At 42.9% G+C, this 27,716-nt stretch overlaps 1 protein-coding gene across 9 annotated transcripts in view; it reads right to left on the bottom strand.

Moving 5' to 3' along the window:
• Nucleotides 1-27,716, bottom strand: part of LOC146977189 (putative E3 ubiquitin-protein ligase HERC1) — a 41,294-nt gene that overhangs the window by 6,906 nt on the left and 6,672 nt on the right. For 3 of the 9 annotated variants that reach the window (XM_085793198.1, XM_085793197.1, XM_085793199.1), the window contains exons 6-62: nucleotides 27,443-27,541; nucleotides 27,234-27,330; nucleotides 26,978-27,121; nucleotides 26,647-26,774; nucleotides 26,365-26,509; nucleotides 26,044-26,215; nucleotides 25,800-25,934; nucleotides 25,486-25,651; nucleotides 25,152-25,277; nucleotides 24,526-24,750; nucleotides 24,254-24,406; nucleotides 22,716-22,848; nucleotides 22,070-22,273; nucleotides 21,692-21,913; nucleotides 21,215-21,388; nucleotides 20,863-20,977; nucleotides 20,577-20,694; nucleotides 19,808-20,012; nucleotides 19,349-19,649; nucleotides 19,200-19,245; nucleotides 19,079-19,121; nucleotides 18,344-18,597; nucleotides 17,859-18,056; nucleotides 17,574-17,694; nucleotides 17,219-17,459; nucleotides 16,930-17,096; nucleotides 16,642-16,794; nucleotides 16,435-16,532; nucleotides 15,515-15,610; nucleotides 14,557-14,724; nucleotides 14,178-14,417; nucleotides 13,998-14,081; nucleotides 13,518-13,743; nucleotides 12,705-12,999; nucleotides 11,570-12,357; nucleotides 10,831-11,044; nucleotides 9,993-10,162; nucleotides 9,098-9,181; nucleotides 8,139-8,325; nucleotides 7,930-8,057; nucleotides 7,580-7,779; nucleotides 7,037-7,296; nucleotides 6,790-6,842; nucleotides 6,492-6,689; nucleotides 5,689-5,854; nucleotides 4,956-5,205; nucleotides 4,161-4,389; nucleotides 3,775-4,052; nucleotides 2,955-3,082; nucleotides 2,716-2,843; nucleotides 2,299-2,526; nucleotides 1,693-1,820; nucleotides 1,349-1,548; nucleotides 1,020-1,134; nucleotides 791-922; nucleotides 560-658; nucleotides 52-225 (exon numbers count right to left, since the gene is read on the bottom strand). In XM_085793198.1, coding sequence (XP_085649324.1) covers nucleotides 52-225; nucleotides 560-658; nucleotides 791-922; nucleotides 1,020-1,134; nucleotides 1,349-1,548; nucleotides 1,693-1,820; nucleotides 2,299-2,526; nucleotides 2,716-2,843; nucleotides 2,955-3,082; nucleotides 3,775-4,052; nucleotides 4,161-4,389; nucleotides 4,956-5,205; nucleotides 5,689-5,854; nucleotides 6,492-6,689; nucleotides 6,790-6,842; nucleotides 7,037-7,296; nucleotides 7,580-7,779; nucleotides 7,930-8,057; nucleotides 8,139-8,325; nucleotides 9,098-9,181; nucleotides 9,993-10,162; nucleotides 10,831-11,044; nucleotides 11,570-12,357; nucleotides 12,705-12,999; nucleotides 13,518-13,743; nucleotides 13,998-14,081; nucleotides 14,178-14,417; nucleotides 14,557-14,724; nucleotides 15,515-15,610; nucleotides 16,435-16,532; nucleotides 16,642-16,794; nucleotides 16,930-17,096; nucleotides 17,219-17,459; nucleotides 17,574-17,694; nucleotides 17,859-18,056; nucleotides 18,344-18,597; nucleotides 19,079-19,121; nucleotides 19,200-19,245; nucleotides 19,349-19,649; nucleotides 19,808-20,012; nucleotides 20,577-20,694; nucleotides 20,863-20,977; nucleotides 21,215-21,388; nucleotides 21,692-21,913; nucleotides 22,070-22,273; nucleotides 22,716-22,848; nucleotides 24,254-24,406; nucleotides 24,526-24,750; nucleotides 25,152-25,277; nucleotides 25,486-25,651; nucleotides 25,800-25,934; nucleotides 26,044-26,215; nucleotides 26,365-26,509; nucleotides 26,647-26,774; nucleotides 26,978-27,121; nucleotides 27,234-27,330; nucleotides 27,443-27,541 — 10,029 coding nt within the window. Of the gene's footprint in view, nucleotides 1-51; nucleotides 226-559; nucleotides 659-790; nucleotides 923-1,019; nucleotides 1,135-1,348; nucleotides 1,549-1,692; nucleotides 1,821-2,298; nucleotides 2,527-2,715; nucleotides 2,844-2,954; nucleotides 3,083-3,774; nucleotides 4,053-4,160; nucleotides 4,390-4,955; nucleotides 5,206-5,688; nucleotides 5,855-6,491; nucleotides 6,690-6,789; nucleotides 6,843-7,036; nucleotides 7,297-7,579; nucleotides 7,780-7,929; nucleotides 8,058-8,138; nucleotides 8,326-9,097; nucleotides 9,182-9,992; nucleotides 10,163-10,642; nucleotides 10,690-10,830; nucleotides 11,045-11,569; nucleotides 12,358-12,704; nucleotides 13,000-13,517; nucleotides 13,744-13,997; nucleotides 14,082-14,177; nucleotides 14,418-14,556; nucleotides 14,725-15,514; nucleotides 15,611-16,434; nucleotides 16,533-16,641; nucleotides 16,795-16,929; nucleotides 17,097-17,218; nucleotides 17,460-17,573; nucleotides 17,695-17,858; nucleotides 18,057-18,343; nucleotides 18,598-19,078; nucleotides 19,122-19,199; nucleotides 19,246-19,348; nucleotides 19,650-19,807; nucleotides 20,013-20,576; nucleotides 20,695-20,862; nucleotides 20,978-21,214; nucleotides 21,389-21,691; nucleotides 21,914-22,069; nucleotides 22,274-22,715; nucleotides 22,849-24,253; nucleotides 24,407-24,525; nucleotides 24,751-25,151; nucleotides 25,278-25,485; nucleotides 25,652-25,799; nucleotides 25,935-26,043; nucleotides 26,216-26,364; nucleotides 26,510-26,646; nucleotides 26,775-26,977; nucleotides 27,122-27,233; nucleotides 27,331-27,442; nucleotides 27,542-27,716 lie in introns of all 9 variants that reach the window. The other 6 variants (XM_085793201.1, XM_085793203.1, XM_085793204.1 and 3 more) reach the window with 6 other exon arrangements.

Here is a 27,716-nt window from a genome sequence, read left to right as displayed (position 1 = left end):
TGACTAAATAAATGTAACCAAACAACTTTAAAGCACAGTTTCATTAATGACCCGCTCATGGTTGTACTGCTCCTGCAGCAGTAAGGGCAGCCTCTCCAAGAAGACGGCCAAACAGGGAGCTCGATTTAGACCCAGGATGTTCTGACTTCTGAGAACCATGCGACAGGAAGAGAGCACGTGATTTTGACTGATCCAGTCGGGGTTGCAGCAGATCAACAAAACATCCTGGTAAAGACACAATGACAGAACACAGCTGTAAAGTAATTCAAGCAATCTGAAGACAACTGGATACTAATTTACATAGTTTCAGCTCTGGAAATAATGAATAGGTAAAAGCCTAACTTAGAGAGTCGTTTGAAGAAATACTTCAAAAACAGTTTTGTGAAGAATTAAGACAAAGGTTTTGTTCTCATAACTCATATCTGGTTAACTTAGATTAGCAAGACTGGAAGAAGGAAACATAAGTCTGGATCTATCCAGATGTAAGAAACAAGTCTGCCAGCACCTGTAAAGCTCATTTATTTGTAGATTCAGTAGGTTCAGTAGAAATTCAAATTACCTTCGACCTCCCGAAGCAGGCGGCCACACCCAGATTTGGTATCCAGGTGGTGCTGACGACTGAACCCAAGCCTGTAGCAGTCTGTAAGACTGAACCATCCTGCAAAAGGCACAGAGAGGCAGGGGTTTCAAATTCTATATTAAACAATAGTTATAATTTCAGGCAACAGTGTTTGTTTGTTTGGACTTCAGATTAGAAGTGGCAGCAGCAGTTTAAAGATTGTTTTCTGACCTGTAAGGACCAGATGTTGAGCAGCCCCCCTATCCCTCCAGACACCAGAGTCATTCCACTGGAGCAAAATGAAAGGGACTTCACTGCTGTAATGTGGCCATGAAGCACAAACACACACTTTGCGCTGTCCTGCTGTAAAAAAGGATAGAGAGCAGGTGATTCCATGAGCTTAAAACAGCTAAAAACCAAACTGTGAGTAACTGGTGCATGAAATCCTCACAACACTGACCTTGACATCGTTGTTTTTCTCTTGGCTCGGGGAGTTGTTCAGTATGTTGGGCAAAGACACAACGGTGCCCCCCTGTGGCAGTGTCCAGACATACACAGAGCCATTCTGACAACCCCTGTGGAAACATGGAGATAAAATGCAAATTACTGGATGTGAAATATAAATATATGAAATAAATAAATAAATAATACAATAATGCCACTATTATCAGACATTTTCCACTAAATCTTTCTCTATTTTTCTTTCAGAAAAGGTAAATGTTGTCAAGAAGGTGTGAAAATACTCAGAGAAAGACTATGGAACAGGATGTTAGAGTCATTTAAACTCACACAGCCATCATGAGCCTGGGATCAGGAGCTCTGCCAGCGAGTGGGCACCATTCAGCGATGTTAACAGTGCTGGAGTGAAGGAGGGAGTGCAGGGTCACCCAGGTGCCCCCAGAGCGTCCTAATATCTTTGTTACCTCTGACCTGCCCAAGCACAGCAGCAAGTGCCCCGTGGGGTCCCATTTTAGAGCACTCACACCGTCCTGGAGGGTGAGAGGAAGGAGAGTGGAGTGGTCAGTAAGAGATAAATCTGTGTCACAGTGTGTTGGCAACAGAGTGGAGCGCACGCAGCTCTTTGTCTCTTTGCTGCAGTTCAAGTGCGTGTGGAGGAAACTTTGCAGACAAACCTGGAAGACAGACAACACCACAGGCTGCTCGTTCTCATAGGTCTCAGTAGTGGCCAGCAGGATCTTTCCTGTGGGGTAGCCCACTGCAAACGGCTTGTCCTCACTGTGCCAGGCGACACACTGGGGAGCTGGGAGGAATCATGAAAGAGGAACAGCCGTTTAAAACCAATGAGCTGATATTGTTGAGAAATGCATGTTTTGCTTTCCTGCCAGGAGTTATGTGATTGATGCCACTGCTGTGTTTTTGAAGGTGGAGCCAGGAATTCATTAGGTTGGTGTTAATACTGGAATGCTGATGCTGTTTTATCTGTTTACCCTTCCACTTATCTAACTCTTGGCAAGAAGGAAAATAGGCGCAGTTCTTGAAAAAACTAGTTCTTTAAGTCCACAACATGAACTCTATCTCAAAAATGGTATGAGCTGAGATGTACCCATTCAAACACATCTAAAGCAGGAAACAGGAATTATTGGCAAAGAATAAATAGAAGAAATAAAATAAACAATGAATCCTCTACTAATGTGATGTCTCTCTTTAAATTCACATTAAACGTGTGACTTAATTTTCTTGAAAACATGTAATTCTGTTAGGTTTGTAATTAACCTCACCTTCTTTCCTGTGGCAGTGGGTAAGTTCAGTGCTTTTCATGTTCAACTCCATTTCCTGCATTGTGACCTGCAGCCAGCAGAGGGAGCCATCCAGCCGGCCCACCAACAGGCTCTCGGCCGCTCTGTTCTTACAGGACGTCGGCTGGTCCAGAACCCACAGGCTGAAGGTGTGGGCCCAGCAGAGGGCCGTGACCCGGGACACCTGAGCCTCCACGTGACAGTGAGATCCTGTAAAGTGACAGAAGTTTGTAGGTGCAGAGTTTGACAATTGCTCGAGGGAACATTTCCTAAGTGATGACTTTAAACCTTTTTAAGATTCAGGCATATAGCTATAAAGACCATATCAAAGAAGCGTACATGTATGTGTCTTATAACATAATAAAAACTAAGACTAGTGAAAAAGACAAAAGGACTCACCCCTGATGTTCATGATGTTGATGTGTTTGTTTTCAGGGGCAGCCAGGAAGTTTCCCCCCGGACTCCAGTAAACAGGAGACATGTGGTGACATCGACCTGGCCTCTCATTGTTTGACCTGTCCACCTTACTGAAGAGAGTCAAGGGAAGGACATTTTTGAGATGGATGAGCATATATCTTTTGAAAGTTTAACATCACAACAATAATGAAATAATCAACGCTGAATCAAAAAGACATCACCTGGTGATACAGGAGAAGGTCGTCTGTAGCTCCACTGAGTTGTGGCTGATGCTCCACAGTTGCACCACCTTGTCCTGAGAACATGTAGCCAGCAAATTCTGCTCACTGCTCCAGCAACAGCTGGCCACCTGAAACAGAACATTAATACTGATTAAAGGTCTTAATACTTTATGAATTATAGCTAAATACATTTTTGATTAAATACATTTATTAGACTTGACCATACACTTTGTTTATGGGTCAATGATGTGAGGCAACCCAGTGTCAAGTGGTGTAACTGGTATTTTTTCATAAAAATCTGACTTTATACAGGAAAATAAATCTGGACTCAAGTGTGGAATAAATGTAATTCACTTTTGCAATGCAACACCATGTTTCTTAACAAAATTTTCATAATTTGTCATTTAATTTTGAAAAAAAAGCTGTGTTTTTAGGATATGTCCTGCTCACTGTTGCCAAAATGCATTAAAATTTAAATATAGAAACACAGGAAAAAATCTATTTCAACTTAACTTTTTCAGAAGAAAGTATATTTTTTTAGAAGTACACTTTGTGGTTACACGATTGGACATTTTCAGGGACATTCAGTCTTAGAAAAAGATTTTAACAACTATGATGCATGCTTTTAAAACAATGTTTAAAGATGTTATTATTCATATATTTATGAATTACTCATCTTTCCAACCCTTATAAAGATAACAGAAGTCGCTGGTTTTAGTTTCTGAACATATACCAGGAGAATACTGCTTGTTCTATGGAAACAGTTATAATGCAGAAAATGCGCTGACTTGACACACTGCTGATCCTATAAATCCCTTACCTTGTTATAGTGTCCTTCCAGCCTCTTGAGAGGACATTTCCGCAAATCACTAGCCAGGTCGCTGTACGTCTGGGGACGATTAGGGATGTCCCTTCCCGTGGCGGCCAGGGCCTGCACCAGCTGCTGTGCTGCCCACTGGCGGTGTTTACTGGTCAACCTGGCAGACAGGACACATGCTGCCAACGCATTAGCCAGCTCCAGAGGGCCCACTCTGGCATTCAAGTGGGGTAAAGGGGAGGGGGGCAAGGACGAAGAAGACATCCCATGGTTCCCCGCATCTGTGTTAAACAGACACGAGCAGAGGAGAGTTACTATGAATAACAAGCTCACAGGATTTCAGACACTGTGATGAATAATTGCACATGATGACGCGACTCGTCTCTCACCATTAGCCTCGTGTTCGGCCCTCTCTGGGCTGGAACAGTGAACACTCTTTTCAGTCAGCAGGGTCACCAGACTTTGCGTGACCAGGAAGGTTGGGGGCGTCTGGTCACTGAAGTCCCTCTGCTGCTGAGCGCCCTGAGCTGCAGCTGTGAGACTGGAGCTCAGACAACCTCTCTGTTGTGGGTCACTGATGGCCCCGATGTTCACCCCTGTAGCTGCCGCCATTAGATCCTACAAGCAGCAGTGTTCACACGACATTCACATTTGGAAAAATTACCTCCATTTGCCAGCATTTATACATGTCCACAATGAAATAATCCTGTAATACATGGATAATTCCTTATTTCAATGGATCCTAATTTCATTCTTTATAATTTTCTATGCTCTATTGTAATTATTACTTTGATTATTACTCTTTTTATTGTGTATTTTAATCATTCTTGAAGCTCATTGATCTTTTACAAGCCTAAATTTGCTTTCATCAGTTTTCAATAAACACTTGAAAGAGCCAATTATATCGAACCAGATGTTCAACCAGCCAATCGGCCCTTAATTCCAGTCCAGAAGTTCAGAGTCGAACTGATCCCACTGTAATTAATTCAACCAAATATGGAAATGGTACAAGAGAGGAAATGTAATTGACTGATGTATTAAAATGTGTTTATTAGCTGTTATCAAAGGCATATGGGAAACTATGATATAGTGGTATAATGTGATGTGAAATTTAGATGTCAACTATTTGCAATAATTAGCATGTATAGTATTAATAAATGGTTGACTGATCAAAGAAAACTGACCTGAGTGCATATCTCCACTAGCTGTCTGTAAGCAGTAGAGCTGTGCGACACCACGTTGCCGATGGCTGAGGTAAGGAAGCTGAGGCAGGTGGAGTTGTTGCGTTCTGTCGCCAGCCCCTTCCCACCTGCCTGTCTGTCCACACAGGTGTGTGCCCTGCCCCCTGCTGCAAGAGTCATTAAACGCACCAAGATGCGGATGTCTGCCAGACCCAAGGACTCCAATCCGTTGGACTGGCTGCACACTGACGCGCTGGGGAGGAAGATAAAATAAAGATGAAACCGCAGTGAATGGGTGAGGACAATGTACCAACAACGGCATGTTTTGGTTAGATGTACTGTACCACAAATTATGCTAAGAAACTTACAGAAATCCTTTTGAAGCAAGACTTTTTACAAAATATGGCAGCCATTTAAAATTTATATGGAAAACCAGCACATCAGGTTGACTAATTTCCCTGTATTGGAGCTTGACTTGACATGATCTATGAACAGTGATGCTACCCTTTGTCTCTCTCTGTATCTCCGATTATTGCATAATGTATTTTATTTATTCATTTATTATTATGATTTTTTCCCCCACTTTCTAGTATTCATTTCATTTTAACTTTTCCACCTTGTGGATATTGTCTTTTTTCTAGATTTGATTTTGTCTTGTCAGTTGGTAAGTGTAACTTTGTTCCTGAAAAAATAAAAAATCAAACATTAAAAAAAAGAAAAAAGAAAAGAACTGTACCTAGAGGCCGTCTGAGACAGAGCTCTCATCACCATGCTGTAGGCTAGCAGAATCTGTGCTGTGCTGGTGACTCTTCGTAAAGCTTTCAGTCTGTCATGAGAGTCCCTCAGCGACACTGCCTGCTGTCCAAGGCTCAGAGAGGTCTTCTGCTCAACCAGGGCATTTCCTGGTAACGACAGAAATCACATCAAACGGCACTGTTAATTATAGGACAAGCCCATGATCATGTTAAACTCACATCAAAGCACAGTACATGGCGTGCTTATCCTTCTGATGTGAGCATCCCCATGCCCCCCCCCAAAAAAGAACAACCATACTGGACCACTGGGACAACTGGGAGGATGTGGGCCTTAGATGTGCAGCTATGATAAATGAGTAATGAGTCACTATGCTGCAGCAAGTTTGCCTGTGGATGGAGTGTGGATGCTGCCAACAAGCACAGAGGGAATGTGGGTGTGTGTTATGTGGGCTAAATCTTTCACCAGAGATAAAGTGAAAGAAACATCCACAGGAACAAGAAGACAGTTAACCACTGAGTAAATGTGGCCTACTGTTCTCTTTGTACACGACCAGCTATTTAATATTCAGAGGTGTGTGGATGCCAGCATTTTTATGTTTTATTTATTTGCAGTTCTGCATCTGTTAATATTATACAGTATGTGCAAATGCATCACTGTCATCTTTAACTACTGCTACTACTACTACTTTCCTAAATGTTATATTCTGAGATATTTGACACAGACACTTTTTGAACTCAGTCCAAAAGTCGGTCACATCTAGCTACTATAATTAACAGCCAGTACCTTTGGGAGCTGCGGCTCTTGTTGGGTCTGCAGAGCTGTAAACCCGGGCTCCCAGTGGATCTGGTTCAGTGAAAGCGATGGGGTCTGGTACCAGCTTCTTTTCAGTCAGCCCCAGTGGTCTCAGCAAGAGCCCAAAGTCCTCCAGGCCTGTCAGCTTGTCTGTGTCACACTCGTCCTGGTGGCTCATTTCCCAGTCATCTAAGCAAACACAAGTATCCTTCATGTTTTAAAAACAAAACTGCATTTCATGACAACCAAACGACTCATCTCACGTAAGAGTGAAAGTTCCTTCTCCTACCATCTGATGTGCTGTCCAGCTGGCCAATCAAATCAGATGTTAGACCTTTAATCCTAAAAGCAAAAAGAGGACAGAATAGTGATAAATAGCAGGCTGCATACTGTAACTAGTTATACTTAACAATATCAAAATCTCATGAAGTTCTTATAAATATATGACATCAAGAGACAGGTTGCTTTGAAAAATTGTGCTGCATGAATCTCTTCATCGTTTCGTGCAGACATAAATTTGCATACATTTGCTTTACCTTTCATATTTAGAATTTGCGTCGCTCAGGTTTGCGGCCAGATACTTTTCCCTGCAGGAGGTGCAGAGGAGGTAGAAGGGAAAGTTGGAGCCGCACTCTCCTTTGAACCAGACATCCACGTAGGCCCCGGTGCTGTCGTAGCCCTTACGCGCAGCACTCTGCCCGCAACCTGGGTGACGGCGCTTTATGTGATTGTTAAACTGCAGGGTCAGAGTGTTGCACAGCTCACACTTCACCATCTGGCTGTGTTCTTCTCCGGCCTAAAGCAGGGAGAATAAGATGGATGATAATATTTCTCGTACATGGTTTGAAATGAAACAACACACCAGGACTATAAACAACTCTACAATTGAATTCATGTGCATATTCAGATTCTTCTTTAAACATTATTATTTTTTGCAGCATGTTACTTAATCTGTGACGTCTGTGTTTATAATTTTGCATTTTAACTCATAACATACAGTATATTTATTGAAACGTTCTAAACTACATTTGTGTTTCATCAATGTCTTGCAGCCTTAGTGATGATAATCTGAGTGTCACCTCCACTATCTGGAGTGTGTCTCTCTCCAAACTGAAGAACGAGGGGGTGAGCAGGTCCTCATAACTTTCCTCATGGTACGGATCGTCCATGTAGCCCAACTCTGACTCCTCGTCAGCAGAGAAAGGATGAAACTCCACCTGCTCTGGCCATTCACCGACCGCTGTGTACAGCTGTGGGAGTGGGTTGGGTGATGGCAAGTCTGAAAAGATTGTGTTACAGTTGTACAGTAAGTGGGTGTTTCCTTTTTTTTTTTTAAATCAACCATAGAAGATTTTGTGAAACTAACACATAAACACTGCTTCATTTTCATTTTCATCTTCATCGTCTTATTCAAAGCTGTCACTCTGACCTGCCCTGCGGAACGACGTCCTCTGAGTTGGGCCTGAGCGTCTCCGTCGTGCTGGGGGAGGTCTGTTCCTGGTCAGGTGGACATCCAAGAAGTTCTCCCTCTCTATCCAGTCCAGCCCTGGTAGCAGGCTGTGAACGAGATGACATGCAGTGCATCAGCAAACTAGTTCTGCTCAGCAATAACGTCAGTGTGCCTCTGAAATCTCTGACCTTTCAGTGGGTTGGCTGGTGGGCCGCTCAGGACACTGCACCGTCTCCGGCCCATCTGGGGAGGGCGTCTCAGGAGCGCCCTCCGGTCTGGCTGACTCCACTGCCTGCTGCTCCTCCGTCATGGGGTGCTCTAGCATCCAGCTGGCCAACACCTCGATGGTCTGAGAGTCCAAGTCACCTGCTACATCTGGGAGGGACCACAGGGAAGTTGAACTGTCAGAGTTCAAAAAGAAAGGACGGATCATGGAGTGCTGCATTGCTACTTCATGTCGGACATCACCACCAGATGATCGCGCTTCTGTGCAACGTTTAAGGTCAGACCGCTACATCTGCTTTGATGGTGCAGTGTAGGACGAGGGGTGGTGTGATGTATGTGTTATAGTACGTGAGAAAATGCCTGAGATCAGGATAATGAGGGGAATTTAAGTGAAAGGGTGGAAATGTAAGTTGGTGCTATGTGTAAATGTGAAAATACACGCTTGTTTACATGCTCATAATACACACATGATCTGTGCCAGATATTCTGATTCAGTTTTACCGTGAGGTGACACTGTCACCAAAGAAGCCTCTGTGAGCTACATTTTAGTGAAAAGGAGATTTGCATGTAAATCAAAATGACACTGCAGTGATGCAAGAATCTCAATAGAAATATTTAAAGGCTGAGAGATGAGATAGAAAATCAGGAAAACACTTGTGCACCCTGATGACAATAATGATAATAACAACAATAATATGCATCAAATATACAGTAATAGTAATTTGATGCCTGTTATTTTTACATTAAAAATAGTAAACAACTAATAAAATGCATCTTCCTCCACACATAACGCACACTTTTCTCTTACTACAGGAAGGCTACAGCACACAGTGAAGGACAGATGTTTAAAATAGAAAAGCACATGAAGCAAAAAAAAGAAAAAAAAACTCTGGGGTATCAGACACACTCCACAAAGCAGTACCTGCTGCCTCCATGGCCCAGTAGATATGTCTCATAGTGAATCCCATTTCTAGCAATCGACTGGTGACAAACATTTGTGTCCGTTCTGGTGGTTGAGGAGAAAAGGAAAAGTACACAAAAAACAGAAAACAAAAACAAGCCCACAGCGACATCTTGAATTTGTCATGCATGTAGACTGCTGTGGAATTCAGCAGAGTAATTACCTTCACATTTAGTTTTACTTATTCATTGTATAGTGTTTTATTAGTCTACAGAGAAAATGTCTCTCTATTCTATGTAACTTTTCAATTTAGTTTTCATGTCCTGACTGAATAACATCTATTAATCAACTGGCCCATTAATCCTAATGTCTAAGATATGAATGTCAGAGCAATACCTTCAAGTTTGATGCATTAACCAGCAATGTTCAAAAATAACACCAACATAACTGACAATGAAACAAATGGTGCCATTCAAGCATGTAAGTGCACAAACTGTGTCATGCATGCAGTTGATAGTTTTAATATCATATCTGTCAAATCACAGAGCAAAACACATGCTGTTTTGAGCAGCAGATAAGATAAGTGACGAATAGCTGAACATGTAAAATCATGCAAGAGACAGAGAGTTTACAATGACTGCTCTCCTGCTATGGCAACAGGAGTCTGGCTGAGCTTAACTACAGTAATTTTGAAATTACACTGATAGCGTTTGAATGTGAAGCCAAAATGGGGAAAAAAGTTTAAAAACGGCACTGACCTGCAATTCTGCAGGAACGAGCAAAGCTATTCTCTATAAAACATTGTGTTGTTTATCAGTAATTTTAAATTAGGAGATACATTTAAATTACACAACTTTTTCCTCTCTGTGCATTGACAGATTTTCCCCCCATAAAACGTCTCTGCATTTGTTCTTACCCAGGCTGCTTCTGGCCTGCGTGCTGCAGGGACCTGGTTCCATGAAGCTAGTCTGCTGCTCTGTGAAGGCATCACAAGAAGCAGAGCTGGCCAGGCTGAAGCAAGGGTGCAGAACGGAGGGAGCACTAACCAGGCCGGTAAGCGTAGGGAACCGAGTTAGCACCATGTGCCTAGAAAGAGTGAAGATAGTGTATACAGTAACAACACAGAGCAAGTGGTGCTACACTACCAGTCGTCAGTCCCAAACAAACTTTTGAAATCTCACCTACCAAAAAAGCATGAGTTGAGCTTTATTTAACCGGAATTAAGATGCCTAAGAAGTCACAGCAAATTACGTCAACATGTTGCTCAACCCTGGTAACTCAGAGAAGGTGGCACAATATGTGCTTTGTGCTGTGAGAGACTTTTGGCGAAGAGATTGGTACTACTCTTGTCAAATTCTCCTGCCCAGAGGATTAAGATTTTATTTTCTGTTTTATTAGGTAATCCTGAAGCTGTTTGTTTGTTCGCTTCTTAAAAGCAGGAATAACACCGACACTCTGATCAGCTGGCTGGGTTAAGAGAAAGACAAGCAGGCAGAGCTGCAGCCTAGACTAAAGACAGTGCAAGCAGAATCCTCACTCTTTTTTTTCATATAGATCCTAACTCACCCATCCCCTGGACTTCAGAAAAGCTGCTGCTGCCAAAAGATACAGGTCTGTAGCAATCAGTAACAGGAGAATCCACCATAACTCCAGTTTCTGAGAATGTGCTGTACTCAGCTTTTAGCACGACTTACTCAACCAAGAGATAAATCGTATGAATATTTTCTGATATAGTAAACCCATTTTATACTCACTGGAGGAGGCTTATTGGGAGGAAAGGGTTGAAATTATCGAGGCCATCCGCCTGCAGGTGTGTTGGCAGAGATGATGCCAAGTCAGTATTAGAGGACGAGGCAGAGGCTCTATTTGACTGGCCGAAGATGGCAGTGCCTTCTGACCCTGCACTGTACAAGGACACAGAGCTGGAGGACTTGGATATGGGCTGAGAGGACAAGTGGTGGCCTGATTCTGCAAGGGAAATGTAGCAATGAGGACTAAAGAAAATCCATAAGATATTTTCTATGATATACTGTATATTTGTTTAACCCTGAATACATAACAGCTGTTTTAAGTCTGTCAGTGAAACTCTTGAGTGCTTGAGTTCAAGTCCTCATGAGCCAGTTGTAAAGTTTAGAGTTAAGTCATTCAGCTGCAGCTACTGTATGGATTATTGAAAAGCCAGAGCTGCAATGATTAGTTTTTAAAAAAAAATAAATAAATAATAATAATAATAATAATAATAATAATAATAATAATGCTATTTTAATGGCTGATGACTCCTGCCTCAAGGCCCAATATCAAACAAGTCATAGTCATAGTAATACTAAATATTCATGGGATGTGGCTCTGCAAGATATTCTTGTCAATATCTCATTAATTTCAAGTCTAAAGATTTAACATTATAATGTAAAAGTCATGTTTTTTGTGTCTAAAGTCTGACATAAGTCGTCATTTCTGCAAAACAGCAACAATCTAATTCTTAAATGTAGATACCTTTGCGTTCTTTGTCCTCCTGCAGCTTGTGAAGGGCTCCTTTGTAGATCATGACCTGAGCCCTCTCCAGGTCGGTAAGAGACACGGTCTGCTTGATGGGACAGGGCCTGACCGCCCACTTCACCATGCTCTGCACCACATACTGCAGCACTGATCTCAGCTCAGCACTCTCATCCCATTGTTTGCTGCTGGTCTTAGCCTGGTCGGAGTTTAGGCTGGAGAGGGGACTCACTGGAGAGTTGGGAGGGTCATGTTTAGACACTAGGAGCAAATCTGATAGCTTCTCACAGCTGAAAATGACAGTGAGGGATTTCAAAGCTCCAACGAGAAGATATGAGACTCTAACTGCTCTCAGTTCAAGTGCAAAGGCATCTGCTTTGGAGGTTTGGGGTGTTTGGTGAGGTAGGGGTAGACAGGTCACCTCATGATGGTCCGTGATCTTCGTGGCATCTTTGGTTGAGGACGGTGATATGAAGGGGTCCGTCTCGACCTTCTGATCCTTGAACTTCTTCCTCTCTTCTTCCGTCAGCCATCTGACTTCATCAGACGCGTCTTCATCCAAACAGCTCTGTGTCTCACCCTCCTTCATGTTTTCCTCTGAGTGTTTCCTTTTGGGGTTTGGATAAGTCCCCAGCCACCCCTGCTCCTCCAGCAGCCCCATCAAATAAATCAGATCTAACAACACCTTCGGTTTGAGGCCTCCGAGTCGGGTGACATCGCAGCAGGATAAGTCACAGGGCTCCAGTGAGATGATCGGCGTGTCGCTGGGTGACCAAGAATTCATGGAGCTTAGTTATTTGGAAGGATGAGAAGAACCCACAGATAGAGCATGGATTGACACCAGGACGGATTCAACAGGGGTTAATGGATTTAAGAATGAAGAAGAGGAAGCAAGAAGAAAGTAAGATCAGAGGGGTAAATGATGAAAATAAAGTAAAAATAAAGTAACTTACAGAGAAGGAAAAATAAACACTAACAGAAAAGAATATACAGAGTAGTAAAGATGCTGAACGGACCAAGACAAGGAAAATATAGTAACTGTTTAATGGAAGTTAATGAGTGTTGTAATTTAAGAAACATATACGGAGACATTTATACATAAGTAAGTGATCATATGAATATATATTTGTAATACCTGACAGAGAGGTCTGGCTCCTCCCACTGAAGTTTAGTCAGGGAGCTCCCTTCTTTCAGGACGCCAAGCAGAATAGCCCTGCGTCCGCTGGGCTTGTGCCGGCAGAGACCTCCAGCCCGCAGACCACTGTCCACTCCTCCGATCAGGGCCAGCACCGGCCACACTTGGTTGCAGAGAGCTGCCAGTTTGGCCTCCGACAGGGACCGACGATGTGCTGGCAATTCCCCTGCGTCGTCACCAGCCTGGTCTTTTGGTCTTTCATCCTGTTCTTTCTCGGAGTGTGTGGGAATGGAGCCTGAAGGAAACAAAGAGTAATACTGATTCAGACATGTCACATAAAAGTACATTTCAGCTCATTAGTTTCCTTTAATAATGGAATTCAAATACAGGGGACTGTTTAACAGTCAGGGGCAGATGCTCAAGCCACAGATGTAGCAAATCAAATACAGTCTCCAGCTGGATTCTTCCATCTGCTCTTCACACCAGCTGTTCACTCCTGGGTGCACAATAGGTGGACTGTGACTGACAGGCAATTGTTTAAAGTCTCTATTGCCAATTCTTTTTTTTCTTCACATATATAACTGAAAAATAATCTCAAAATCTTGAATATTATTTAAGTTTAACAGGTCTGCCCATCTGTGACCATGGAATCAACCACAAACACAATCACATGGGTTCAGAAAACATTCAAAAAAACATTCAGGCAAAACTACGAAGCCTTCATTCACTACTGTTGTTCAATCTCCATTGAAAATAAATTTAAAAGATATAACATTTCCTGCACTGATTAGGTTTTCAAAACTTGTGGCTAACCTTGATTGAAGTTTCCTAAGTCGTCCTCTTTCAGCAAAGGACCAATGAGCTCCAGCTGCGTGTGGATGTGCTGGTTGATGTGCGAGGCCCACTGGTCACACTGATGGAGCCTGCGGAGGAGGTGCACTGTCGACTCCAGCAGCACCGTCATCCGAGGGCTGCAGAGAGGTTCGCCAGGGAGCAGATTACTGGGCATGCCTCTCATCTGGAGGTCTCGCAGTGCCACCTGTGACAAAAACAGAGGTATGGTTTTGTTTAACTAAAAAAAAATTACTGAAACTCCAAACTAAACTGTGTGAAACCCTTGGATAGCCAAGCTAACCAGTTTCTGTTCAGTTCACAAATTAGTAAATGAAAGGGTGCAATTCAGGTGATTGGGAGGAGTTCGTGCAACCAGCTGTTCTTGCAATTCACATGTATCTGTATTCCCATTGTGGCCAAGAAAATCGTTATCAATAAGAGTTATTAACTATCAATTACCTTCTCTCCAGGATTGCTGCTGTAGAACAACACACAAGGGTACAGCTCTGAGGCGACCACACCTTCAAATGCCAACTTTGGCTCCTAGAAGAAACACACAAACACACATTCAGAAAATCACAACAGTCAAGTACTGCAAAGCAAAAAACCTGAATGTTAAGTTTGAATATCTGGTCAGACCTTGTCATTCTTGGCAAATGATATGGTGTGAGCCTCCATGTCCAGGATACAGGTGATGGTGTCGCCCTGGGTAAAAGAGGGAAGCGTGCGGACTAACTCCCCTCCGTGGTACAGGTTGCCACTATAAGCACGATACAGCCACATGTCAGTGGTGGTGTGGTGGTTGTGATCTCTGACTGGCCAACGTGAGACGCCAATGCACGTGCCCTCATTGCCTCGGTTTTCTTTGGTAATGTAGAACTGAGAAGTGAAGTTTGGGTAGGTCAATGTCAAGTTATTAGAAATTTTAGTGATAACATCTAGATAATACACATAACACAGAAAACATCTAGATAATACACATAACACAAGCAACACAAAAGCAGAGGCAAATCCTTACCTTCCATATGAAACAGCCAGAGGTAATGGAAGTGGTTGCCAGGCCGTAACCTTTCCCTCCTGAACCATGGGAGAGGATGTTCCCACTCTCCAAAGAACAGCAGATTATCTTGTGCGGGTCAAAGGAAAAATCTCCAATGGGAATACATTCATCGTAGTTGCCAGAATTCTGCAAAACACATGGTGAATAACACATTAACACTGTATACAGTACCAGCATGTCCAACAGCTGAATAAATAGATTTGTTGCAATGTGCAATAGCAGAAACTAAATTTAAAGATACTGTATAAACAATATGATATGTAACACTTGACATAAAAAAAAGATTTATTCAACCCAATAATACATATAATTAAATTAAAACCACAAAAAAAGGTTAAATCTGTTAGAAACAATTCTATCTAACCAACTGGATGGAAGAGTTCAATTGTAAATAAATGATCAGTGATAAGCAAATCATATTTTCAAATTCTAATTATCTGTTAACTCAATAGTTATATTTCATAGTCATGTAATCCATGTAATATTCTTTGTAATTTGACAGTTATTAAAGTTGTTTTTATTTTCCTGTCCTCGCCCGTTTCTCCACCACAGAGTACAGGTCCATCTGCTCTACCAAGAAGCCCTGCTGTTTTCTGTGTCATTGCTGCCAGCAGTGCATTTCCCTCCTTCCTGAACACAGCCATTTTCTGTCAGATTACCGCTTCACTTCATTCACTATTTTCAGGCAGTAATAAACACAAAACACCTTCCTTTATGATATCGCTATTAAGGTAATAGGCTTTTTATGAGTGGACATTTAGATAACGCTGTGAACAGACTGTGATGTGGTCCAGAGAACTGAACATGAGTAATTTAGAGAATGCATGGCTAGAAAGAAGAAAGTACACTGGTGGCAGAGCAATATGACATCAGCCTTAAAAGTACACAGTATTATTGTGTGATAGTACTTTATTACCCCTGTGTCTTTCTCAGCTGGCTCCTCGTGACTCCTCTCAGCTAGTGGTTCCTCCCACATATAAATAGACAAGAGCTGAAAAAGTTGTTGAACAATCTACAAGGAAACAACAGGGAGAAAAATATGTCAATGTACAGTATGTCCAACACACAATCAGAGATATCAATTATGTTTGTGACAGTTGCATGAATGTCTCCATGAGTTACTTAAAGGGATAGTTCAACATTTTTGGCAAATTGGCCCATTGCTATAATCCGTATAGTTTTATGAGTAGGTTCGTTACCTTTATTTGTCGGTGTAAGCTGTTTTTAGGCCAAGCTGATGGCCAAGCTGAGCCGCGAGCTGCTCAGAGCTCCTCATCCCTCATCAAACTCTTCAAATACACAATCCAACAACTCCAAAACGCTCACGTGGACAAGTTGTGACCTGCACATTCACCAAGCTATGAGATAATAATGGAATGTTACAAGACAGAGTTGTTTTAGAGGTAAATGCAGCGACTGCTTGCCGAAAAACTGCCACCGACGGGAACACACATCAGCGGTTTTGCATTAATTTACCTCGAAAACAACTCGTAACGTTCCATTATTATCTCATAGCGTGGTGAATGTGCAGGTCACAACTTGTCTACGAGAGCGTATGGATTGTGTATTTGATGAGTTTGATGAAGGAAACCAAGAAATCCCATTAGCCTCCGTAGCGTAGCTCTGAGCAGCTTGCGGCTCTGCTCCTCCGTTCTAAAAATAGCTTGCACCGACAATTAAAGGTAACAAACCTACTCCTAAGACTACAGTATAGGGATTATGGCAATGGGCCAATTTTCCAAAATGTTGAACTATCCCTTTAAATTTCCCTTGATTTCTTGCCATGAACTCATTGGGTTTTTTGTTTTTTTTCAATCACTGCATGTTGTATCGTACCTGTTGAGTTTGCGCTGGCTCAGAACAAGCAGGTAACAGTCTCTCTAAAACATGAAAGGCCAAGAGTTTCGTGCGAAGGTTCTGGAAGCAAGGAGATCCTGAAAAGAGGATGGTGAAAGTGGAACAGGAAATCAATGTGAACTGTTCTGAACTGTAAAAAAAATATCAATGCTGTTGAAAAATGATTATTGTCTCTAAGTGTCTTACCTGAAAGGCACTTGTGTGAAATAATGGCCATGAGTGGATCAATCCATTTGACAAAAGTGGAAAGTCTTTTCATCACTCTTAGTGACAGCACTCGCCTCAGAAACACCAAGAAATCTGCAAGCTGAGATTCCACCACTTTGCTGCTTTCCGTTCCTGAAAAAAACAAAGACCGCAGAAAGACAGCGCTCAGAAACACAAAGGCTATTTCACACACAGATTTGTCCTTTGAAAGAATAAACTGACAGTTAAAACAATTATGGATGTTCAACACAGCTTAATTTGCCACACCAACTAGATTTGCGCTCTTGTTGTTGGAGTCCAGATCTGTCCTCTCGGCTGTGCCTCTCTCTGCTGTCTGCTGCTGGTGGAAAGTCTGCAGGACATTTTGGAGCTGCACGCACATCACGTCCATTAATGCATGGGACACATCGATAGGTAACGAATCCTCACAGGAGCTGTTAACAGAGGACACTTTCTTCTAAAACTGCCAACGCTGAAGACTTTACAGTCAGTTAAATAGTAGAACAGGTCATGCACACTTCTTCTGCACAGCTGCTTACAGTCCCCACATTCTCACCTTGCAGCTACGGTCAGTATCTGCAGCAGGCGCGTACAAGCTAGTCTGACAGCCCCGCTCAGGAGCATAGACCCAGATGAAGTGGCTGCAAACAAGCTCTGGTTCATCAGAGCGCAGCTGTTGTTTGTCAGCATGGAAAGGATTTCCAGGATACCACATTTGATGACCAGCACCAGGTCCACTGGTTGGTAGCAGAAATTCAGTGCAAACATTGTGGCAAGGAGAAGGTGCTGGCAGGAGCCTGAGGAAGATTAAACCATATCTCAATTATGGGCAAATACAAAACCGCCACAGCAGATAGCCGGGGGGGAGTTGTCCAATGTTAAATGAGTGCAAAAGTACATAGTGACCGAACCTGTACGTTCTCTTTCCAACAGAACCCTCTGTCTGAGGACACGCACCACCTGCTGGTAGAAAGTGTGGGCTGCAGACTGTAGCTCTCTCTGTGTATCCATACAAGCTGCATGTGTACCAGACTGGATTGAAAAGAGAGGAATTGGAAGGTAATTAATATAATATCAGTATCTCCCCTCTCTACATCTGGTTGGCCACGATTAAATATTCATTCTCTATTTCTTTTCATTGTTACTAATCATATACATCTGCACAAACAATGTGATAGCATGATTACTAGATGTACCATGTAATGCTGTGTCTCATAATTAGCTCCAGAGTTAGAGCCAATTATTTGTGTTCCCAAACCAAAGCATCCAGAGAGGAACTGGAGCTGCACCGACTGCAGCAACGCAGGAAACTGAGGGGCGACTGTGAAGCCGCTGCTCTTCTCCTCCATCTTGGACAGGAAGGATGACATCTGACACAAGGCCTCCAGACGCATCTGACACCATGACAGAGTGAAGAGTCAGTAAGTACAGGGGATTTTGACATGAAATCAAAGAACAAATCCTTTCCAGAGCTGCGTTTTTCAAACTTTGATGCAGGTTTTAAATCATTTGCACGCTTGGGTGCATTGGGGTTGATTACATCTCATTTAATTAACGTACAAACATAATGAAATCAATGAGTAAAACAAATAGCTGGAGGTGAGACGGAGGCTGAATTCCTCTGGAGTATTCTTTTTTCTTTCTGTTTTGCTTTTAATATAAAAAAGAAAAATCTAATTACCTCAGCCCTCTGTTGCTGCTGCAGTATAGCAAAGGTAATGGCCTTTGGATCTGCATGACTACACGCCTGTCCACCCGGCAGTGTAGACGTGGAGGATGATAGGTGGATCAGGCTTCCACATACAAAGTGGAACACCTGGTTAAGAATTGGCAATGTGTTGTTGCCATACTGGGACATGGTGGTGGTCGGGCTGATACACTGGCGCAGGCGATCCCAAGCGTCTTTCATGACGCCCAGAGAACACAGAGGTAAGGCTGGAAAAACAAAAGGCAAATATTGTCACACTCTTTTCTGAAATATATTATATTTCAACACCTTTCACAGTGTTAATTATCCAGGCTGAATTTTTGTATGAATCAATACTTGGTGTGATTTCTCTCACTGTTTCACTGAAGTTCTGTTTGAAGCAGAACATTTCTTAGTATGTCTGTCACACACGCACATGCAGCGTATATGCACAAGAGGATGAAACAGCTAAACACAGAAATTCTGCTTTAAAGGAATAGATAAGGGGGGATGTATTTATTTGCCCTCTTGAGGATTAAGATTGATTGACAAGAAGACTGATACCATCCTCATATCTGTTTGCTAAACATAAGGCTGCAGCCAGCAGCAGGTCAGTTTAGATTAGATTAGCTGGATTGGCTCTGGCCTGAAGGCCAACAGATGAGGCACCTCTTTAGCAGTTTTTCACCTCCACTTCTCCTGCAGATGGCTACATGGTTTTACACTTACCCATTTTATTTTTGGAGGATGCCAAGTTTTTGGACTGGTCAGACTAAATGAGACAAATACAGTATATTAGCACAGGTAAGGCGGTGGGGGGCCACATTTGGCTACACCACGCAAGACTAACCTGTTTTCGACCATCAGCATTTGTGGTGAAGGATTCTGTTGATTTTCTGAAAGTAGGTGGAGACTAAGTTCAGGGAAAGTTCATGGAAACCACAGCTGCTCTAAAACAAACCAAATGTACAAACACACACTGCCTGACACAAACCCTACCTCGCTCCAGTGTTCGTACTCTGACTACTCTCCCTTTCGCTGGGTTCCACCCAGGCCGGCCTGACTCCCAGCAGGAGGAAGAGACAGCGGGACACCACCAGATGGCAGGCAGCAGGGAAAGACAAGCTTTCCTCAGACTCCCTCTGCTTCTCCCACTGCTGCTTAGGATCTGGCTCCCTGTCTGGGCTGACGGGGCTTTCCATGCTGCTGGGGAGGGTGGAAGTGCCAAAGGACTCGTACACCGTCACGTTCTGCTGTACCTGCATGGCCTCCCGCGTGGCCATGAATGATTCTAGTACCTCTGCGCAGACCAGACAGGGGAAGACACTTGAGAACCAGATGCATTGTAATTACGACTTCTATGTAACATGTAGTCCTGTTTGAATCTGCCTTCACACTTTAAGATACTTTTTTAACATCACTTGTGTGAGTGCAGAAACAGAGATATCCATTTCTAACCTGACATGTACATACGGCTAGTGCCAAATGCATCCTCCTCTGCAACCTCCTCCTGGTTGTGGTTGGCTGTGGGTGGTGGGGTCACCTGCACCTCCCGGCTACATTGACCTGCTGGCTGCTGCTGCTCTGTAGCCTTTCCTACTTGCTCCACTGAGGTCCCAGGCTCTTGCCTGTCTGTATCAGGACTTTGGGGAGATTGAGCAGTCTGCAATGAAAGAAAGCAAAAACATAGGCTCTAAATATGTTAAATACACATGTTTTTCTGTCTCAATCAGATCGATGCCTGAGTCCCTCTTAAAGCAGAAGTAAGCGGAATGTTTGTGTTAATATAAGTCTTAAATAGTTATATCTTCCGACAGCTATCACTTATATAGAGTGTTTGGTCTGAAACACGGGTCTGTCAGTCACTCTGCTCTGCTGTAAGCCGAGGACCTCTCTGTGTGTGCAGCCCGGTGCAGCCAAGGGATGCGCGTGAATGTGGTGACGTAGGGACGAGGGCAGGGACTGCTAACTCCATCGGCTGACAAGAAGTCAGCCAAAACGACCGGATCGCTTACTTCTGCTTTAATGTAGTGGAGGAATGAATGATGACAGAAAAAATGCCCCTGGAATATACGTAAGTGTAATTGTAAATATGCAATAGTTGTTATAGTTAAAGGGCTAATCATAATTTCCTGTAATAATCAATATTCAGGACAAATATTAAACTACACGTGGTTTAGACATCACTCAGATTTGCTCTATAAATGTTTAATTATAATAATGGTACCTGTTTAGCAGCAGCTTGCACCTGTGATGTCCTTGTAGAGTTTTTATGTGCCAGCAGAGTGGTTCTGATTTTATAAACAGTTTCATAAACATCTAATAGCTTCTCACAGGGCTCATACCTGTTGAGAAATAAGAGTGGATAAATAGCAAAGTTCCTCACTGCAACACACTGCACATGTTACACAACAACAATTCACTACATCCTTTAAAAATGTCAAAGCAGATAAACTTCAATATGTAAGCACTGAGTAGGCATCTCAGCAAATATTATGGTTTATGTCACTAACCTGTCCTGCCAATGGGCCTCATTCTGCAGACCTGTGTGTTTCAGAAGAGCAGCCAGACTGCAGCGACACACTGTCTGCAGCAAACAGTCGCCTGAGGATCCTCCGCTCTCCCATTCTGCCGTCACAGCAAAGAAAACGGCTCAATTACAACAAAGTCATGGACGGGAAAATATAAAACCTGAGGATCTTATTTTATTTAATCTGTGGTATATATTGTAGAAAGCAAGATTTTCAAAATCAGCAGGAATCCAGCAATTATCATTTATTTTCCAGTTTACAGTAATTCAAGAAAGAAGTTTCATTCAAAAACTGGCATGTATTCATACCACAACAGTAAAGTAAGTGAAAATACCTTTGCTGTGAGCGTACTCCTCCATCTTCTGCCACATTCCACCTGCAGATCCTCTGGAGGATCCCAGTGCCAGCTCCAGCAAAGTCCTGGTTTCCTCATTCAGACTGAGCTCTGCAAGCCTGGCATCGCTGCTGCCCAGGAGCACCACCTCAGTCAGCCACGCCATGCTGCTATCTACAGGCCAAAGCATCGCATGGGACACAGGGTAAGTGAAAACTACACATCACATTTAGAAAATCTTTTTTTTTTCCTTAGAAGCTAAATAAAATTATATCTGCCTAAGTTTTACAATGGATGCTCATGTTTCTTACGTATCTCGTCATGAAACATTCCTCCTCACTAATAAATATTCTCCGACATGAACAAACAGAACTTAGACACAGTGTTGAAACGTTAATCTTAAGACTGTTTTCAGACGGCTTGCCAAAACACTAAGACACGTGAATGCGTTGAAAGCAAGCAGTTTGTTTTCTTTACCCAGCTCTTCAAAGTCCATCTCAAGGCCGTTCCTGAGGAGGACATTTGATAGCCAGAACTCTGCTGTTTTCTCCTGGTGTGAGGGTGGCGGGCCTTGCAGCATACCACCAAGGCAGCGGCCGACTGCCAACGCCACAGACCGTTCCAAGTCCAACAGCCAAGCCCACTTGCACTCCTCCTCCTGTGGCTGCTGCCCAAGGCATGTGTTTTCTTCACTTTTATCTGTAGAGAAAACACTTTGTCATTGTCGGCATCCTTTCTAAAAAAAAAAATCTAAATTGCCATACTATGTCTGTGACAACACTGTGTCCAAAGATAATAATAACACGCATTAAAGATAAATCTGTGGGTCAAGCAGCCAGGTCACAGTCCACTGACCTGAACAGGTTTTTTGAGCCTCCAACCCCAGTTCTTGTTCCTCCATGAGGGCTGTCTCTGGCAGCAACCTATTGAAATCATTGAGGTGCTCCAACAAGGCCAGTAAATGGCTCAGGAGAGGTTGGACGGTGCCCAGGGGGAGCAGCAGTAAGGAATACATTACCTGGCACAGCAGGCTGCCAGCCACAGAGTTGTACAACACCACTGGGACAAGGGTTGAGATGAGAGAGGGGGATTAGACTTGCCGATAATACTACAGCCAGAAAACTATTATAGAAGCAAAGCAGAGGATTAAATTATAGATCCTAAAATCAGTTTATTGAATGTGTTTATGTGCTTGTCATCAGAGCTCAGTGTCAAATGGTTTAACATCTTTTGCCTTGACAGTGCCACATGTTGCTTTGGGTAGACAATACTAGAGCACATACACATATCTGCTGCATAAATGTTTGAACATAACCTTTTATTGGTCATTAAATAATAATAAGGGGAATAAAAAATTTCCCTTATGTTTTGTGATTGTGAATTAAAGAGCCATTGAGATCTGTGCAATCATCTCTCATAACAGGAACAATAAAAGGTAAGACATCAGAGTATCTAGGCTACAGTGACACACACTTGTTAAGAGCCATTATCATTATCTTACTATTCAGCTTCTTGATGATTTGTTTATCCTGGGAACTCTCCTTCAGCAGTTTGGTGGATCTCCCGAGTGTCTCAGTAGCACAGGGGAGCAGCAGGTAAAGATGCTCCCGGAGCAGCGTTACACTGCTGTCATCCTGCAAAACAAAGGAGTATGAACAGTTATAACACAGCAGAGCTCTGGGTAATATATAAGAATTAAATATGAAAAATACATGGGCTGATTTCCTGTTAGTTGCAACTAGGGCTGTTTTCGACTAAGGATTTTCATAGTCGAATCTGATTCGTCAGATTTTGCCATAGTCGACTGATCGTCGAACCTTTTTTTTTTTTTTTTTTTTTTAGATAGCAGCAAATTTGCGACTTTTTCCGTTTCAAACAAAAGAGCTAAAACACCCAAAAAATATGGTAGGTGTAAAACAAATACCTTTATTTATTTTCCACACTTTGGATGATTTTTAGTAGCCATTGTGAGCCAGGGTATGCGTTTATGTTACGTTGCCCTGGACAACGCTCCTTTTGCTCGGACTGTGAGTGGCAAAATCAAACATCCCCACAACGTGGTGAAGGATAGCGGTGGTCGTGGACACAGAGAAACCGGGTAAAACATGTAGTATCAAAACAAACGGAGGTCAGAAGGACTCGACAATCCGTACATTACGTTAATCAATCCTGTAACACACAGTGTGACCGCGGCACCGGCAGAGAGACAGACAGGCTGCAGAGGGACGAGATCACAGCTGTGACTCCCGACACTGATGGTGCGTTCATGACAACTCGGAAGTTGGAAAAAAACAAGTTCCTCTTCTGAAAAACTCTGACATGTCAAACTTTAGGATGTGTTAGGGACTAATTCATCTGTCTAACCATCAGAACTATTGACACTTGAAACGGTAAACACAGCTGATCCATCGAAAAAAAAAAAAAAAATCACCGCTGGAGTTAATTTATTTTCCGTGACTGAAAGCAGGTTCTTGAATGTAACTCGGTCAAAGTCAGATGTATCCTCACAATGTTTTGCTGTTCTGTCAGGTCATGCATGATAAATGTTGACAAAGTTAGACTGTCAGACTTCCTTGATTTTAAACTTTGGCGGCTCTGCCCCTCGTCTTATTTGCTACTCCGTGAGTGTTCTGCAGTGACTTTGACGGTCCTACTGCTCACCTCCGCTCATTTGAAAAAAAAAAAAAAACCCTCCGCTCATTTAATTGTGCAACTGTAGGCCTAGTGGGTGATTTATTAATACGTAGTAAGAAGCTAAGACTACCGTTTAAACACACACATAATTTTGAACTCTTTATTAACAGAAAGTAGGCAGATTTTGTATCAAAATAGTCTTTTTATAACGAAAAAAGACATTCTATGTAACAATTTATGCTCAGCAGCCGTGGGCACCCCCATATAGTCAGAATGGTAGGGGTTAGATTCGACTACGAGGTTCATAGTCGAATCAGACCCCTCCGAATCGAATCGTCGAATCGTCGACTTTTGGAGGTCAGCCCTAGTTGCAACTGTATATTTTGTTTATTTTACATAGCGTACCTCGGGGCTGGAATGGATGAAGCAATGGGCGAGCAGGTGTTTGTGAAGTCCGGACAGCAGCTGGTGGAAGTGACAGGGAGGATCACTCTGTCCCTGGCTATCACTCGAAAACTGTTTGTCACTGTTTTTCTCCAGTTCCCCAAAAGCCCGCTCCTGTATGAACACACAAAAAGCATTAAACTTGCCCAAAATTCCTATTGTGAATATCAATTGCATTGCAAGACATTAAAGACACAGAGCTATATATAAACATAAGGTCCTCAGTTTCATACCGTGTAAAAGCCTATGCTGAGGAGCAGAGTTCTGAGGAGCACTTCTGCTAAGTGTAGAGGGTCATAGGCTTCAACAGAGCTGGATGAAGAGGGTGGTCGGGCTGACATAGCGGGTGTCAGAGGGGGTCCCAGGGCTGTCACCTCCCCAAAGTTGCTGTAGCCTAGCAGAGAAGCTACATGGCTCTGGTCCTGAAGGCTACTGAGCACCATGTCTAACTGAAGACGCTTTGAAAGATGGAGATGAAAGAGGAAAAGAGAAGTGATGGGTGATGTTCCCAAAAACATTTCTGCGGGGAAGAAATACTGTCATTACAGCAACACATTTTCACAACATTCAAGCAGTCTTCACATATTGCCTAGCAACGCTCCAAGTTGGTGCCGTGATTTTGACAAACACTTTGTTTGCTGGCTCCATCCATTTCCTTGCCAACTCAGTCAGTTAAACGAAGGAAACCAAGCAGCCGCAGCAGAATATGTGTCCCTGAATTATGTCCTTGCATTTACACAAAAATCTTCAAAATGGATCAGATTTTTTTGACTAAATGTATAATAATGCTACTGTATAATTAATTTACTTCTTTTTCTTTACTTCTTTTTTTTTAATGGCAGTAAGGAACCCCACATACCTGCCCTTTGGAGAGGACGTTCAAGCTCTGAGGGCCCTGAGGAAGGAGGGAGAGGAGCAGTTCTGTTCTTTCCCTCAGTGGAGGCAGCAGCAGAGATGCACCGATGGACAGCGTGTTCAAGACTGCCTGAGGGTGGACAGGACCATCAGCACAATATGAAAATAGTAAATACACATGGTGATCATGGGGAAGTGTTAACTGCAAAATTAGCACAAATAGGCTCCAAAAACTGAGATCTCACTGTGATTTAGACACTAGATAGTTGTTACACTGGCAGCAATCCCATAAGTATATTTAATTAAATTATTAAGAAATGGTTAGTCTTCTGGTTTACCTGTTGTATGGACTCTGGCATGTTGGTGTCTATGAGTCTGAAGAGCAGGTTTCTAAGGGGTCTGCTCTGAGCACCCAACACCATGGCACCAGTGCCCCCAGCATGGGCCAGAGACAAGTGGATGGACAGCAGCTTCATGCACAGCAAAAGAAACTGATGGTGGTCCCTGAGGCAGAGACACAGAGAGCATTAGGAGAGTGAGTGAACAAGTGTCTTCCTTGTTGGTGGTGGAGTGCTTTTTTGCGCATGTGATTCTACACTGAATACAGAGATTATTGTCTGAACTGATTGTAAATTGTAAGATAGTTTCATACCTTTTAGATAAGAACGGAGGAGGGGGCGTGTCATTCCCGATGCCATCACAGTAACTTTCTAAAAAGTTGCGTAGGTAAGTAAACGTACTCTCCTCCAGGTCGACACAGAAGGGCCTGTGCCACGCCACCAGTTGCCTGGAAAAAGACCAAGTCACTTTTTAAAAAAACAGCTCTGATTTCTTTGATGAGAACCCATATGTTTATGCTGTAAAAAAATATACAGTATATCAGATTGAGGCTTTACCGGTCAGTGGGGACTGCGGTCCAAGCCAGACTGTGAGAAGTGCCAGCAGTGATTTGCTGGATTGACACTCCTTCTAAACCGAGCACTTTCTTAGGTCTGGTAATGGGTGTTGAAGTGTGGCCTTGCCCACACTGACCCATGGTGTTGTTCCCCCAGGCATACACTTCATTCTCTGATGAAAAAAGAGCAGCACAACTTAGTCAGAGCACATTCACAATTTTAACATCCTGTTTACAAACATAAAAAATATTCTGAAAAGCAACATTGTTTTTAATAATCATATGAGCAACTGTCTATTAACTGTTGAACTGATCATCTTACCATGGGACAGAGCCAGACAGTGGCTGTCTCCACATGAGATATCAATGATCTTAGTGATTCCCAGCTCTTCTATAAACCTGGGCCTCAGAGACGTCGTCTCAGAGGAGCCACACCCTAAACACGAGCCACAGCCCCACGCAAACACCTAAAGAAACAACATTGCATTATTGCCATCTAGTCCATGTATTTGGGATGTAATTAAATGTGAATACATTTATTCACTTGGCACTTTTCAGATCTGACATTGAAAAATCTCTCCTGACCTGAAATGTCACATCTCACCTGTCCTGCAGAGGTAAGGGCTAGAGATGACTGGCTGCCAGCACACACTTTCCTGATGATGAATCCATGCAGGGCCTCTATGACCTTGGGGCGATACACACGATTGGTGTCTCCGTGACCTAGTTTACCTGCAAGGATGAGTCATATATGAGCAGCAGTATCACGTCCCACTCGCTCAAGATATTTGCTGTTCCACAGATGATACTGTGGTGCTTCTGTGTGTTTTTTCATGAAGCGCACAAAAAATACATTTGATCTTCTGCTCAGACTTATTACATTTTGTGCAACAAGGCCTTTGACTTTCAAGCTGCCATGTCATATGTCAACATACCATTGTCCCCTCCTCCAAAGGACCACACAGTGTGTCCATCCTGCGCTACAGCAATGGTGTGGGAGCTGCCACAGGCCACCTGACCCACACCACTAATGTCCTTCACCAGAGTGGGCACATTCCTACTCTGGCTGTCGCTGTGACCTGGTCAGAGGAGAGAAACATACAGTAGCATATTGCTAACATACCAGAGGATTGATTTCATTTTAGAAAATGTGGAGCCAAAAAAGCAACTTGAGAAACAAGGTGTGTGTACCCAGTCTGCCAAAGTCCCCTTCTCCCCACGTGTACAGCTCTCCATCATTAGTCACAGCAGCACTGTGTCTGTAGCCAGCAGACACGCAAATAACAACCTGACAGAAAACAAAGTGTGAAATGACTTCATGCCTTTACAAGAACTACATTTGAACAAATGCACAAGGCCACTCCCTACAGTACAGACTGATGTGCTTCCTGCTTGCTTACCTTTCCTAATAGCGGCCCTTGGATGATTTTGGGGTATTTCTGTGTAGCACTGTTGCCATGGCCCAGCTTCCCATACTCTCCATCACCCCAGCTGAACACCTGGAAGAAACATTTTTAAAATCTTAAAATTATCTGTGAAGGAATCTGTTAAATTTCACAAATAGGCACAGAGCAAGTGGAGATGTAATTCTTACTTATACTACATGTTACTGCATGTGTTCTATTTATTGAATGCATTCAGAAAAAAAAACATTACTCATTTGTGTTATGTAAC

Source organism: Trachurus japonicus, chromosome 12 (assembly GCF_045865225.1).
Source record: "Trachurus japonicus isolate A0001 chromosome 12, Traja_1.0".
NCBI classification, from domain to species: Eukaryota; Metazoa; Chordata; class Actinopteri; order Carangiformes; family Carangidae; genus Trachurus; species Trachurus japonicus.
This window is presented reverse-complemented; position numbering and strand designations above follow the sequence as displayed.